Source organism: Brachyhypopomus gauderio, chromosome 7, assembly GCF_052324685.1.
Source record: "Brachyhypopomus gauderio isolate BG-103 chromosome 7, BGAUD_0.2, whole genome shotgun sequence".
In the NCBI taxonomy this organism is placed as follows: domain Eukaryota; kingdom Metazoa; phylum Chordata; class Actinopteri; order Gymnotiformes; family Hypopomidae; genus Brachyhypopomus; species Brachyhypopomus gauderio.
Genome location: NC_135217.1, coordinates 3515381 through 3531256, shown reverse-complemented (window position 1 = coordinate 3531256; position 15876 = coordinate 3515381). Strand labels below are relative to the sequence as shown.

At 43.9% G+C, this 15876-nt stretch overlaps 1 protein-coding gene across 1 annotated transcript; it reads left to right on the top strand.

The window, feature by feature from the left end:
• The first annotated feature begins 7312 nt into the window (after positions 1-7312).
• On the top strand, positions 7313-9824 carry LOC143518477 (uncharacterized). Its single transcript, XM_077010962.1, has 3 exons — positions 7313-7440; positions 8843-8988; positions 9281-9824. Exons 1-3 carry the CDS (start codon positions 7429-7431, stop codon positions 9708-9710), a joined length of 588 nt encoding a protein of 195 aa, XP_076867077.1. The 5' UTR covers positions 7313-7428; the 3' UTR covers positions 9711-9824.
• The last annotated feature ends 6052 nt before the right edge of the window (positions 9825-15876 follow it).

Here is a 15876-nt window from a genome sequence, read left to right as displayed (position 1 = left end):
TTTTGGGAGTAGGGCTTTGTTGCTTCTCCTTAGTGTCTGGAGTGTCTTCTTCCTTCATTGCATTGTGCTCTGGGGTTTCCTCCTCTTCTAAGCTCACTTCTTGCTGTAGGTCAAAGTCAAAGTCAAATTTATTTATATAGCGCTTTTCACAACACATGTTGTCACAAAGCAGCTTTACAGGATTTACACGGTTAACAATACTATGGGTCTATAGGTAAACACAATGGGAAGAACAGGTAAACACAAAAGCCTGAATACAAAAAGTCAATATTTTCAGTTCAAACTACAATTAATTTTTTTAACAAAATGCAATTTTAGTCATCCTTACGCAAAATCAAACCCTGTATAGAAAATATTTTATTTTATTTGAATGGAATATTTGCTATTTAATCTATTTGATAAATTAAGTGGATGAATATTTTAAGCCTGTAGTGATACACAGGCTAGAATTACCTCTAGTGATGAATCCTCAGAAATCACTCTTCCATACATCTCCACTCTCTCCTCTCCAGATAGGTATCTCCTGCTCACTGCTCATAGGTATCTCCTGCTCACTGATACATCTCTTGTTGAGGTCTCTATTGATGGCCTGCTTTATCTCCTGGACCATAGTTGATTCTCCAGCACTTTCTTTAGTGTTCTGGATGAGTTGAGCTTGCATAGGTGCAATCAAACAGATGGTGCTGCTCTCCTCTGACAATAGAGGAGTTGCATCTTTCATTGGCTTTAACAAAATCCTCTGCATTTGAGATGTCTGCTTCACTGAGAGTACAGATGTCAGACTCTCCTCTCCTCACTTGAGGAGACAGTAAACCAGCATAGACTGCAGGCTGCTGCTCCAAAAATCTTTCGACCATCTCGTATGCACTGTTCCACCTGGTACCCACGTCTGTTTTCAGCTTGTCTTGGTAGTCCAATTAGATTCTGTTTTTCTTCAAGCTAGTGTTTTGCAACAGAGCTGCGGTGGAAAAAAGTAGTGATGCGTCTTATCCTCCCGAGTATCCTAGACACAGTGGGCAACTTGAGTGCTCGCTGAGTTGCCAGGTTTAGTGTGTGGCCATAGCATTTCACATGTAAGAATTTCCCTATTCAGCAGCAACAACCCTGTTATCAGTCACTAAAACTAATTTTTTCTTAGCGATCTGCCATTCTTCTGCTGCATTCTTTAACAGCTCGGCAATATTTGCACCTGTATGGCTCGTTCACTGCCCTTGTTTGGAGTACATGTGACTGTAGTTGCTACTCATTGGTGATAAAATGGCCAGTTACAGTGACATACGATTCTGTGGCAATGGAAGTCCACACATCACAAGATAGAGCGGAAGTACCTGGTTTCTTGAGTGACTCCAGCTTTGGTCATGTTGTAAAGTGTGGGGATCGCTGTATAAGTAAAATATCTCCTAGACGGGACACTGTATCTCGGCTCAAATGTGTGCAGCGGGGCGCAAAAGCCCTGGTTCTCAACATCTGAATACGAACGCGAATTCTTAGCCATGAAAGTTGAGAAAGTTTCCGAGTTGGGTGCAAGTTTTGATAATGCATGCTCAATCAATCAATCAATCAATCAAATTTTATTTATATAGCGCTTTTTACAACAGTTGTTGTCACAAAGCAGCTTTACAAGTGCCGGGTCCTAGCCCCCAGTGAGCAAGCCACTGGCGACAGTGGCAAGGAAAAACTCCCTCATCTCAAGCAGGCGGGCCACCATGTGGAGAAATGAAACAGGGAAAATTAGCGCTGCATGGGGACATATACAGGACAGGTGAAATTAAACACATTTCTGGAGTGTGGCAGCAACTCCGGCATTAAGTTAAACTATTACAGCCTAGCTAAAAAAAAAGGCAGAACCAGAAGGTAACACAGGCTTGGGGGCATCCTGAGACAATGGCATCCGTCCACTGCACTGTCAACAAACTTGAGTGACCACGAGCAGTGACAGGATGACAGCACCAGCGCCCCAGTTTACCATAAAACCCTTCGCCTGTGAACCCCTGGATCTGTACATTTATCTAAGGGGGGATATTAATTATCAAACGCTAAACTAAATAAGAGGGTTTTCAATGGTACACTGTCTGCTGCAACAGTTGTTATTTCAGCCTCCTCTAGGTGGAAACGTGTAATATGGTTCCTCATGTTTGTCGTGTTTCCAAATTATTTGAGCTTTGTTTGATGCAACTTGCATATGGTGTAGCTCTTGTCAATGGATGTGTTCCCTTTGACTTTGTAGAAGCTGAAGTGCTTCCACACACTAGCTTTTAGTGCAGAGGGTGCCGGCTGGATTTACTGCTGTTCCATCATGCGTCTTTGTTATGTGCGCAGCACAGACTGTCCGGGTGCAACATCTCCGCTCTTCTGAGTTCTGCTCTTTATGTTCCGTTCATTACGTTCTCAGTTAGAGCCAACGTCTAGACAATCGATTGTTGTCATTTGTGAATCGATTCTGAATCGTCCACGTTGCGCATCGAGATGCATCTAAGAATCGAAAATTTCCCGCACCCCTTATATTGGGTTATTCACATCATTAGCCACATGTATGATCATTTAAGAGTGGCTGTGTTTAAGTTTTGACACTTGTGCTTTATTTGAGTTTCACTTTTGCTACCTGTGCTTACCATTATGCAACCCAAGTGCATCACAGTGCAATATGTGTTTTAGTGGGTGAAAATGTGTTTGCAAACTGTGTCTTAACAGGTGAAAAGTGCTTAAGGTTCTGCCAAATGGATGACACTTTCAATAAATGGGTTTAGGACACTGAGAATTTGGTTCAGACAACAGAGTTTTGTGTTTTAGCAATTGAGAAAAACTGCAAGAGTGGCTGTGTTTAAGTTGTGACACTTGTGCTTTATTTGAGTTTCACTTTTGCTACATGTGCTTGCCATTATGCAACCCAAGTGCATCACAGTGCAAAATGTGTTTTAGTTTGTGAAAATACATTTGTAAATTGTGTCTAAATAGGTGAAAAGTGCTTAAGGTTCTGACAAAAGGGTGAACCTGTTGTGACTACCTAGGTAAAATATGTTTATGGTTCTGCAAAATGTGTGACAATTTCAGTAAAAGGGTTTAGAACACTGATAATTTGGTTCAGACAACAGAGTTTTGTGTTTTAGCAACTGAGAAAAACTAATATATATAAATATAATACAAATCAGAGGATACGTGCACAGTCACATTTATTAAAAACAGTGAACATGTACAATAAAGACCACAGGACTGCAGGAATGCTGATGTGCTAGATTAAAGGTCAATTTCTACGTCAAACCCAATCATAAAAGCAGGCAGGGAACAGAAAGTGATCATGCCATCTGCATACCAGAACCCTGTAAAATACCTCATCTTGACAAAACCTGTTAAACTCCATTACAGTTTTTCTCTATTGCCAAAACACAAAACCCAGTACTCTAAACAAAATGACCAGTTACCTAAACACATTTAGTAAAACTACCCCCCCATTTGCCACAACCACAAACACAATTCACCTGTAGACACTGTTCACAAAACCCATCCCCTTTTTCTCAAAACTCTAAACACATTTTGCCTTGCTAAAACACATTTTGCATATATCTCTGCTCCAATATGCATTGTGAAGCCCATGTGATGCAAAATGCCACCCACAGTCAGCAAAACCTGAACACAATCAACATACCTGGTGTCATTCAGTAAACACAACGACTCATAATTGAAAACACATGTTGCAAATGATGTGACCACACCTATATAAGTCAGTCTGCTGAAGGTTCCAAACACAAATGGATGATCAAGGCAGAAGAAGAGGAGTTCATGTCAGAGGAGGAAGAGGAGCGGGTCAAGGAGTGGGCCAGAGAGGAGCGGGTCAAGGAGTGGGCCAGAGAGGAGCGGGTCAAGGAGTGGGCCAGAGAGGAGCGGGTCAAGGAGTGGGCCAGAGAGGAGCGGGTCAAGGAGTGGGCCAGAGAGGAGCAGGTCAAGGAGTGGGCCAGAGAGGAGCAGGTCAAGGAGTGGGCCAGAGAGGGCGAGGAGCAGGCCAAAGAGGAGCAGGCCAAGGAGGGAGAGGAGAAGTGGGCAAGCTAGACAACGCATTTTCATTACAGATTAAATGAGAGCAACAGTCATTGACCATGTCATTGTCCACGGCAGGACAATGACCGAAGCGGGACAACGAGTCCAACCGAACCTCAGCAGATTCTCAGTGGCCATCATTATTCGGGCCTTCAGAGAACACAACAGGTACTGTATGTACTAGGTTTTTAGTCCCTACTCTACACTAGATGTTTACAGTATACAGTACTATAGTGGAGTTCACCTACATACAGACAAGTGAAATCATGGTTACAGTAAAAGTGTGTACTGCAAGGATCATTTCTGACCAAACATAAATGTTTGTTTCTCTAGAGTTGAAAGATTGCCATTTGCAGGTGGGAGGCCTTCCAGATCGACACCAGCCCAAGAGGTCCTCATTGTGGACACTGACAATGTCAGCCTGACAACCATAGACAGTCCTCAAGTGCCAGAGTGTATGCATGAAGCAGGCCTTTGAGCGCAACTCTGACAGAATAAAACACCTACGTCACCAGTAGGCCTGTGTTGAAAAAATCGATTTTCTGATTCAGAATCGATTCGCATATGATGATCTGATAATCGATTCGTACGTCCAAAGATCGATTTTTTAGTTAACTTTTACCCCCGCCTCGTCACTGAATTCGCGCAGGCGCGCTCGGTCTAACTAACTGTAAAACAACATGGCGTCGGACAGTGACGGTAACGACGATAGTCAAATCGGAAATCTAAAAACAGAAGGACAGTTTATCCAGTGTCAGTGACTATTTACAGTTAGTCCGTGTCACTGACCGTTTACCCAGTGTTTTTACAGTTTAAAAAAAGTTTAAAATGTTCTTGTAACGTTGGGCGCAAGGCGATGGACGAGACAGAATCCTTTGCACTTTCCAAATCGTTAAGTTTATTACATTTACCGAAGCGCAGACAGCGCACATAAAACACGTTTACATAGAACATGTGTGACTCAAACAACGACGAGCACAGGACGCTGCGCGAACGCACATTAAATAGACAAACCACATCAACCCCACGTGATGACGAGACGAGTCACAGGTGAGGATTATCACAAGACGCACCCGCACCCACGGAGATCTACAGACGCAGACAACGTTAACACACGCCCAACAGGGAGGGGTCGGGGACCGTAACGTGACAGTTCTGTTCTTATATTCTCACTTTAAAGAAAAATACACGTTTACATTTTATACTTTCAGTTTAAGTGTGAGCACTTTTAAAATAAAAATGCATTTGGTAGCAACAGCTTTTGGGTGACTTCTTAATTATTTCAATCATAATAATAATGCACTGGTTAGTGTCCCAGTAGGAGTCCACTGTTGCAGATATAGACACCTCAAAGATGTCCTCTGTTTATTGTCCTGGATTACCTTTCTTGAAGGTAAATTTATGATGACCCTTTTCATCAGTCTTCCAGCCATCAGTAACTACCAACTATCAGTAACTATTTGCTGATTAATATTGATATAATACTAGTTTTAACATGTTGCTTCTGTACATAGTCAGGAAACAGCTCAAATACATTTTTAATAACACTAAACCCTGAATTGGATTGAATCGGATCGAATCGATTAAATCGGATTAAATCGAAATAAATCGATTCTTAATCTTCAGAATCGGAATCTGATCGATTCTTGGAATTTGAATCGATACCCAGCCCTAGTCACCAGTATGTGCAAGTAAGTACAGTAAAATCCATGTACACGGTGGCCTACAGTACTTTACATGCAATACTATACTATCGTACTGTAATGTGCTGTATTGACTGTCTGTCTGAACACCTGAAAACGCTTTTTGTTTCCACAGAGGATCTTCGAGTTGGAGTCCATGGCCAGACCCCATGAATTTATATTTGTGGATGAGGCTGGCTTCAACCTCAACAAAAGGAGGAGGAGAGGCCGTAACATCATAGGACGGAGAGCTATCGTTGATGTGCCCGGCCAACGTGGAGGAAACATCACTCTCTGCGCTGCAATGAGTTCTAGAGGGCTTCTCCACCGGCATGCTGAACTTGGTGCCTACAACACTGAGCGTCTCCTCACTTTCCTAGGAGAGCTCAGAGATGTTTTGCATGACAATGACCACCCGAATGCTGGGCCAGCTGATCACCACGACCAGCAGAATCCTGGGCTGGCTGATCTTCCCATATATATCATCCCCTGGGACAATGTTAGTTTCCTTCGCAGCATCCAGGTCAGAGTGGTTTAACATCAACCAGCAATTTATTAATGTGTGTCTGTCACCCTACTCTCCATTCCTAACCCAATAGCGGAGTTCTTCTCATCATGGCGGTGGAAGGTCTATGAGCGCCAACCTTACACCAGAGAGAACCTTCTCAGTGCTATGGACCTGGCCTGTGATGATGTGGCTGTGGAGGCATTCCAAGGCTGGGTGCGGCATGCCAGGGCGTTCTTCCCACGTTGTTTGGCTATGGACAATATTGCCTGTGACGTTGATGAGGTCCTGTGGCCCGACCCAGCCCGACGACGTAATGCCGTCCAATGATTTCAGTGTCAACATACAACATACTGTGTCAATTTACAATTTACAGAAATCGCACCCTGAACATTGTTTTGGATTGTTACTGTAGCCTACTGTATCTATTGTGTGTAATGGATTCTCCATGGAGTTTACAGTACTCATTTCTGCATTGAGTTGTGATATTACTGCATTTTCTGCATTATTCATTATTCCTATGAAATGCACAAATCTATAGTAAATGCCCAATACTTGAGAATAAATAAGGGTTGCTCAAATGCATCCTGGCAGTTGTGAAACTGTAAAAAGAACAGTCTCACACTTTGAAAATTGTGTTTTCAATATTTTTGGTAATGTGGTTAATGATGCTCAGTAGTGTGTACATGTTTGCAGGCCTTGAGCAGTATTGTGGTGTAAAAGTTTGCTTTTGAGCATATGAGCAACTGTTTTGGTGTGATGGGTTGGTTTTGAGCATATGAGCAACTGTTTTGGTGTGATGGGTTGGTTTTGAAAAGAGACTGTGAGGTTGTGTGTATGTAGCTTTAGAAAAGTGTTTGTGTTTAGAGTTTGTGAAAAATGAGGGGCAGTATCGTGAAATGTGTTTAAGCAATAGAGAAAAACTGTAACATCAATGGGCAGATTCAGCACTGATTGGCGGCCAGAAAAGAGGAGGGAGGGGAGGGGAGGGGAGGAGAAGGAAGAGGAGTCTGGCAATGCCACAGAGGTACCAGTGACGTGATGTGGCTTGTAGGTGTGTCCTGGGGCAAGAACAAAAATGTGATGTTGTGCTGCTGAACTCAGTCACCCAGTTGGCCGTGTAACCTGCAGAGTGAATGTTCTTAAACTGTTAACCATTATCTGGAATCGTTGCTTCAGTCCTTTGGGCTGACCTCATATTGAAATCAAATGAACCGTTCAGTAAGTAGATTACTTCTAACAAAAATTATACTATTTTTGATGGGCTGTTTACTGTATAGGGCTAATTGCTAATTATAGTTTTGATATTTATCATATCTAATAGTTTTCACAGCTCCTCTGAACTGATTATCAGCTTGGTTAGCAGCTGTTAGACAATTATACACACAAGCTGGAACTAATCTTGTCCAGGGTTAGCAGTGCTAACAGTAGTAATATTTTCAAACTTGTCCTATAATAATTTACACTTTTGTCTAAAATGTTTGCTTTGGTTTGAAGAGTTTTCCAAGTAGTGAAAATGTAATTGTTGGTGTGCATTTTATAAGTGAGGGTAAAACAGGATATCACATAGTCACACTGGGTGAGAATTTTAGTGGGAAGAGTGTATATCCAGATACTAAAATGTACATTTAGATACTGCAGAGTATATTTTGATGGGTTGTTACTACAGATACTACAGAGAATGTCTAAGCTCATAACAGCATTGGTTCTCATCTAATTGTCTTACAGTAGGTTCCCTTGTCAGTCCAACAAATGTTAAAAAAGCTGGAAAATGTTGTTTGTTGTTTGTTGGACTGTTTAGCAGTGATGTCAGTAACGCGATATATAGTAACGCATTACTCTAAACTTACCACTTTTTTCAGTAACTAGTAATATAACGAGTTACTATTTCCAGTCCAGTAATCAGATTAAAGTTACTTATCTAAGTAACTGTGCGTTACTATTTTTATTTTCCCTAGTAAAAATAAAAATGTTTGCTTTCTTCTTGGCTCAGTTATACTTTTGCTTCTGACTGTAGCGCTCGACTCCGCACATCATTCTTTGCAGTGTTCTCCGTAACGATATGTGGTAGTGTAAAGAAACACCCCTCAAAAACAGGGGAAGGAACATTTACCTGATAAATTTTAATGTTGCATTGTGTTCCAGGTTTGAAAAGTGCTGGAATTTTGGCTAAAGTAACCTACTTAAAAATGCTTGAAATTGTAATTGTATTTCGTTTCACAACAAATAGCTGTCTGACAGAACAGTTCACTTGTATTACGTTTACAAATGAATTTACAAATAATACCGCGCAGCTACACAAATGTAATGTCAGGAGATACATTATTCAAATGTCAGGAGATACATTGTTATTGTTAAAAATGCACTTCCAATAAAGTGAGTCTTGGAAAAAATTAATTTGCTGCTGAATGTAACTACTAAAGTAACTTGTAATCTAACGTAGTTACTTTTAAAATCAAGTAATCAGTAATGTAACTAAGTTACTTTTTCAAGGAGTAATCTGTAATCGGATTACATTTTCAAGGTAACTAAGCCATCACTGGTCTTTACGCTGTATCTGCTAATAATAGTAACATTTGCTACTGAAGAATTATTAATTAATTCATTCATCATTTCACCCCAGGCAATGGCATTCACATCAGCAGTTATTCCTGGGGCATCTTTGACCGGCACCAGTGCTGAACAAATATCTCAGAGCATAAACACAAGAAGAAATATTGTTATTGAAATTTCCAATTTCAGTGACAAATATACCCTGGGAAACCCAAGGTAAGTAGGAATGAACAATTTATTGAATGAATTCTGATTATTTTTAAACCTTCACTGTGTGTATTCCAGTGCTGCTATGGGGTAACAGCCTGAGAAGATAAATAGAAAAGACATTAGACTTTGACCATTTGTAAGGACAAGATGAGGAAAGCTGGTGAGACAAGAGGGTAGTTCACATTAGAAATGTGATTTTGCTTCAGAACAGACAATCTTAGAGTGTTGTTCATGACACAGCTGGAGTAATGGTGACAGAATCCCTCATATTGACTGAGTTCCTTCTCTCCCTATACAGGGTCCACAACAGCAGTGGATATTGTCTCAGTCCTCCACAGCCAACAATCCAAAAAAAGACCAAAGAAGCTTGTTCATTTACCAAAACATCAGGTGCATTGCGTGGAGTTGAAGGGGTCCTCATGTACCAAATCCTCAACAATGAAAAGCGTTCTAATGATGAACTTGCCATTATGTTCTCTGTTCCTTTTCACTACAGTCGGTATGACAACTGCATTGCACTTGGCATTTTTAATACAGGCAATACATGTAATGACGATCTGTTCAATAGAATGTATAATGATACACCCACCAACCACAGCAAATTCAACAGAGGCAAAGGGACAGGAAGTGAGATCATATTTTCTGAAGGAGACTTCTGTGTTAAGGGAACAATGTCACCTGCAGCCAAATCAGTAATGAAGGTGGAGTTTTGGGACAAGCAGTTTTGAAGCCAAAACTCCCGAGTTTCAAAGTATTCCAAATAAATAAACAAATAAAAATGTAAAAACAAAATGATTTAAGAACAAAACAGAAACTACCATGTCAATCACTTTGGATAATAATTGTATGCCTTCTACAATAAAGTGTGTTTCTGAAATCTTGCTCCATTTTCATAAAACATTAAACACAAAACCAAACAGTATTTACTAAGCCTCTCACTGGTCTTGCAATCAGCCTTTTCCCTCAAAACCAATCACTCAAATCGAGAGGTGTCAATTCCAGGTTCAGAAAGTAAAAGTCCTCACCAGGATTTAATAATAATATAATAATAATAAGTTTATTTTTTATAGCACCTTTCACAAACCCAAGGTCGCTTTACATAAACATAGTCAAACATAAGAGAGAAGAGTTGGGAGTATCAGCGAGAGTGGAAGTAGTGAGAGAATAGGAAGGTCTTTAGCTGAGCTTTGAAAATAGGAAGAGAGGCAGAGGAGCGAAGAGAGGAAGGTAGAGAGTTCCAGAGAGTGGGGGCAGCAACACTGAAAGATCTGCCACCCATAGTGGAGAATCTGTGTCTTGGAATGGTTAATAGACCAGAGTTAGAGGACCTGAGCTGACGCGATGGAACGTGAGGGTGCAACAGGTTGGAGAGGTAAACAGGTGTGAGGCCATGCAGGGCTTTAAAAGTCATTAAGATAATTTTGTAGCGGATGCGTTCTGAAACTGGGAGCCAGTGAAGTTTATGGAGGATTGGAGTGATATGTTAAATTTTTTTAGCTGAGACAAGGACTCTGGCTGCGGAATTTTGGATGTACTGAAGAGGGCGAAGCATTTTTGCAGGTAGACCATAGAGCAGTGAGTTACAATAATCCAATCTAGTAGTGATGAAATCATGACCCAGGGTTTCAGCAGCTGTAGGTGAAAGTATGGGCCGAAGCCGAGCTATGTTCCGGAGGTGGAGAAAGGCAGACTTACAGACTGATTTGATGCGAGGTACAAACATGATGCAGGAGTCAAACAGAACACCTAAATTATGCACAGTAGGTGACTGGCTAACAGAGGTGTCATCAACATTTAGGCTGCACTCAGGAAAGGCAGAGATCGACTTGGTGCAGATAACTATGAGTTCTGTTTTAGATGCGTTTAGTTTGAGGAAATTGCAGCTAAGCCAGTGTGTTATTTCCTGAATACAGGACAGCAGTGTGGAAGGAGGGAAGGAATCTGTTGGTTTGAAATCAAGGTAGATCTGAGTGTCATCAGCGTAAAAGTGATAATTAAGACTGAAAGAATGGATGATACTGCCAAGAGGTATTATGTATATGATAAATAACAGGGGACCGAGAACGAAACCTTGTGGCACACCCTGGGTGATTGGAGCAGAAATGGACTTGTGCTTCCCAATACTAACATACTAAGACCTGTCAGTAAGATAAGATGTAAATCAGGATAGCACAGTGCCAGATGCTGGATACTGGAAAGACATGAGAGGAGTATGTTAACAGTGTTGAAAGCAGCAGTGAGATCGAGGAGCAGAAGGAAAGATGTACGGCCAGAGTCAGAGGAAAGGAGAAGATTATTTAGTACACTGAGGAGAGCTGTCTCAGTGCTGTGAAGGGAGCAGAAACCTGACTGAAATGAATCAAAAAGATTATTGGTGGACAGAAAAGCCTGTAGCTGTATGGCAACTTTGGATAGAAAAGGTAGATTGGAAATATGTCTGTAGCTATGTAGATCTTAACAGTCAAGGCCGGGTTCCTTAAGGACAGGGGTGATAGCTGCCTGTTTTAGAGAGCAGGGAACATGACCAGAAGTGAGTGAGAGATTAATGAGATGAGAAATGGGGATAGAGATAGCAGGGAGACAGTGCTTCAGGAGTGGAGTTGGAGCAGGATCAAGTTGACATGAAGACGATTTGGACTTGCCAATAATTACAGCAATGTCAACAGGGGAAACAGGAGAAAGTTTTGAGAGGAAGGCACTACCAGGACTGAGAGGAAGGGGAGAGAGATCAGGAGGAGGTGGGTTGAGAAAGCCTTTGTTAATGGAGTTAATTTTGTCTTGGAAGTGGTTGAGAAAAGCAGTAGAGATGTCAGGAGAGAATGAGACTGTAGGAGTGGGAGGCCGAGAGAGTTTATTAACAAGAGAGAAGAGTTGCTTGGGATCATGTCGGGAACCTTGAATAAGATTGGAGTAGTAAAGGGAACGAGCAGACTTAAGTGCAGCTTTGTAGATGAGCATATGCTCAGAAAAGGCAAGAGCGTGCACGTGAAGCCCAGTTCTTTTATAGAGGCACTCAAGGCGCCGGCCAGCGGTCTTGAGAGTGCGAAGCTCAGGAGTAAACCAGGGAGATGTGTGAGTGGCAGGAACAACCCTAGTTTTAAAGTGGGGATAGAGTCATTATAGAGAGAGACTGCATCATCAGCAGAGGAAAGGTTACAGATCATAGTGAAGGGAGAAGCTTTAAGATGTAAAGAGAAGGATGGGGAATCAACAGCAGAAACGATTACGGAAGGATATGGAAGTTTTAGAGCGAGTTTTAGGGATGGGAAGACAGAGATCAGCAGTAATAGCTTTGTGATCAGATATACCCAAACACAAACCAGAGATGTTACTAACATTACAGCCATAGGAAGAAGAGCAAATTAGATCAAGAATATGTCCATGCTTGTGAGTAGGAAAATTGACATACTGAGTTAGGTCAAAACAATTAAGCAAAGACAAAAAGTCAGTAGATACAGAGGAGACAGTGTCCATATGGATGTTAAAGTCCCTGAGCATCACTAGAGATGGAGACATGGAGCTAGCGATGGTAAGCAGTTCACTGAGTTCAGACAGAAAGTCAGCTATGGAGAGTTTAGGTGGGCGATATACCAGCAGTAGAATTACGGTAGATTGTCCAGACACCTTTAGAGCCATGTATTCAAAAGCAGAAACTTCATGTAGTTTGCACAGAGTTAGTCTTATATTGTCATTGTAAATGACAGCCAGACCACCGCCTCTGCCTGTTAATCTGGGAGCACAGAGGTAGGTAAAGCCAGGAGGGGTAGCTTCATTGAGGGGGATGTAATCTCCCTGTGTCTGCCAAGTTTTAGTCAGACAGAGAATGTCTAGGTGCTTCTGACCAATAAAGTCACTGAAGTGGAGCTTTGTCTGTGAGAGAGCGACTGTTAAATAAGGCGAAGTTGAAGAGGCCAGGACAGACAGAGGGCAGAGATGAGAACGAGATTGTTGCTTGCAGGACAGGGCACAGAGCACCAGCGTCAACTCCACGGCTGGATTTGGCTTTGTACTTCCGATAGCCACGGCCATTTGTCCAGACAGCTGGGATACTAGTTTTGGACGATTGGAACAGCACTGGTCGAGGTTTACGTGCCCGGTGGATATAGCGGGTACGGCGAGCGATACCAATAACGCAGCAATCGTATGTGGACGAGTCGAGACGATGGTGAGTGCGGAGAGAACATAGATCATCCGAAGTGTACACAATCCTGAGACTGGAGGCACTTCCATCGGCAGCAGTAAAAGCCGAGATGACATCCACAGATCCCGACAGGCAGATGATAAAAAACAAGACTCCGGCAGGATACATAGCTAGAGCTACCAAACTCAGCGGCCAGCAACGCAATGCTACGGCTAGAGCTACATTAGCCAAACACCACAACCCAGGGCTACGTTAGCCAAACACCACGACCAGTCACCAGAGAGGCGGCTAAACATGCACAAGCAACATAAAGTAGCAAGTGCAGGAGCTAAACCCTCGGCACAGGTAAGCAGAGAAGCTGGGAACAGTGTTGAGAATAACGCCGTTAAAAATAACGGCGTTAGGTAATGTCGTCATTTTGTCAGTAACGGGATAATATAATTAGTTACTTTTCCTGTCGTTACAACGGCGTTTACGTTACTGGTCATTAAAAGCGGTGCGTTACTATATATTGATATACTAATGCGAGCGGACCGCTGCCCAGGCTAGTGAGGAGTAACAGATCCCGATAGGTCACAGTTCTCGGTGTAACACCTGTTTAACTTAACAAGTCAGTAAGCGATTGGCTAAGGCAGCGTTATGATAGCCAATCAGAGCCAGTGTTTTTACACGCGCGCCGAAGCACGCGAGTGACACGACACAAACGGAGAAGAGGCTGAAATGGAGTCAGGTGCAAGCCGAAGAAAACTAGAACTTTCAAGGCGATATAAACATTATTTAAGAAAATACTTGAAGTTCCTGAATGTCTACCAGACTGGGTATTCGATTTATTTAATTAAGAATAGAAGTTTTATTGTTAAGTTTACTTCTGTTGTAAACAAACCAGTTGTCTCAGGTTGAGTTAATTTAATTTCATAGATGTAAATGCACTTTATATAGTGTAACTGTTTACTTTTTGTGACGGGCAGGTGTGAGCAACTAAAAAGGAAGCGATCACGCCAAGTCTCAGGGAAATAGGATGGTTTAATAGAAAGTGTGCAAACCAAAAACTCGTGCATGGTTCCAGATTAAGGAAATAATAACCAGCAGTCAACTGGTACAAAGACAAGACATAAATAGACGAACAAACGACCATCAGGTGAGACGGATCACGGGTCCCGCCCACCTGAGGGACGAACATCACGTGACCAAAAACAGGACCGCTGCCGCTGTAACCGGGGGCGACCGGTAGGGGGCCCCCCCCACAACGTGACAGACCCCCCCACCAAAGCCGCACTCCCCTCCGGATGTGCGGCTTACAGCGGCAGCACACAAAACACAACAAAGGGGCGGGAGGGCGGGGACAAGACAGGGACCCGTTCCCTGCCGTCCTGAGCTGAAACACAAAACACACATATAAGCTCCTCGTCACAGGACGCAGACAAGGCAGGGACCCGTTCCCTGCAGTCCTGGAGCTGAAAACATAAAACACATAGGTTAGCTCGCCTCCTGGGCGGGACCCTGGACCGACCGGGCCGTCAACAAGACGATAACCACGCCCCGGTCGGTCACAGGGCCCTCGCGCCCTAACCGGCCTTAGGCCGCTTAAGCCCCACCGCTGTGTGCGGACCGGGAGCACATGGCCCAACACACGTCACAGGTGTGGATGTGTGCAGGCCGCCACACTGGGGTGCGGCCACGGCTTCCACCAACCACCTCCCGAACCTACCTCCTCGCTCGGAGCTGACCCCTGCCCTTTTCGCTAGGGGTCACCCCAGACTCCTGGGGAGTGAACCCCTCCCCGGGGCCCCTCATCTCAAGGTGGACTCCTCTACCCAACCCAGGAGCGGCAGAGACCAGGGCCCTGGCAATCCGCAACAGGGACACACTGGTCACCCCGAGCTCGAAGGAGAGGGTCTCCTCCTGGAGACCCCACTAGGTCCGGGAGTACCGCGGTCCACCACCAGGAGCGACCTGCAACACATCACACACACACACGCACACAGACGACACACAACACATAACGCGCACTGCTCTAACCACTGACCCCCCTTTACCCAGGGGGGAGGGGACCCCTTCTTGGCATGAGGAGACACCCTGTCCATACACCCCAGGCATCCTCAGCCTACAAAGGGGTACAGCGGCTCCTCCTTGCTCAGGGGTCCCTCCCAACCGGTCAGGTCTCCTAATGGAGCAGTGCCTTCTGAGCCACATGCCGTGGCTCAGGAACCCCATAGCTCCCCCCCAAAAACATATTTAGGGGGGGCCCCTCCGGGGAACAACAAAACAAAAAACACAGACACAACATACAACATACACGCACCCAGGATGCGGCACGGGACCTCTAATGGGCCCCTCCCCACACACAGTGAAGAGGGGTGCAAGAGAGGAATTACATAAAAAGCACGCTACACTCTAGGACAAAACGAACACGCAAAGACAGAACACAAACAAATGGACAGGACCCACCGATGCGTGCGCTCTGCGGAGCGCGACGCGCCCACTCCAGCTCTCTCTCTCACCGTTTTCACCACGGGATCCGCAGATCTTTGGAGAGAGAGAGCTCTGCGCGAGCGGCTTGCGCGCCATGCCCACAGAGACGCGTCTCTCTGCCCCGCAGTTGCTCACCCCCGTCACCACGGGATATCGGGTGAGCGAGGCGAAAAGAGCAGAGAGATTCGCGTCTCACGTGTTCTAGTGTGCAGCACGCATCGGTGGACCCGTCTACATACACACACAAACACCACCAGTGAAACACACACCACGGCACACTC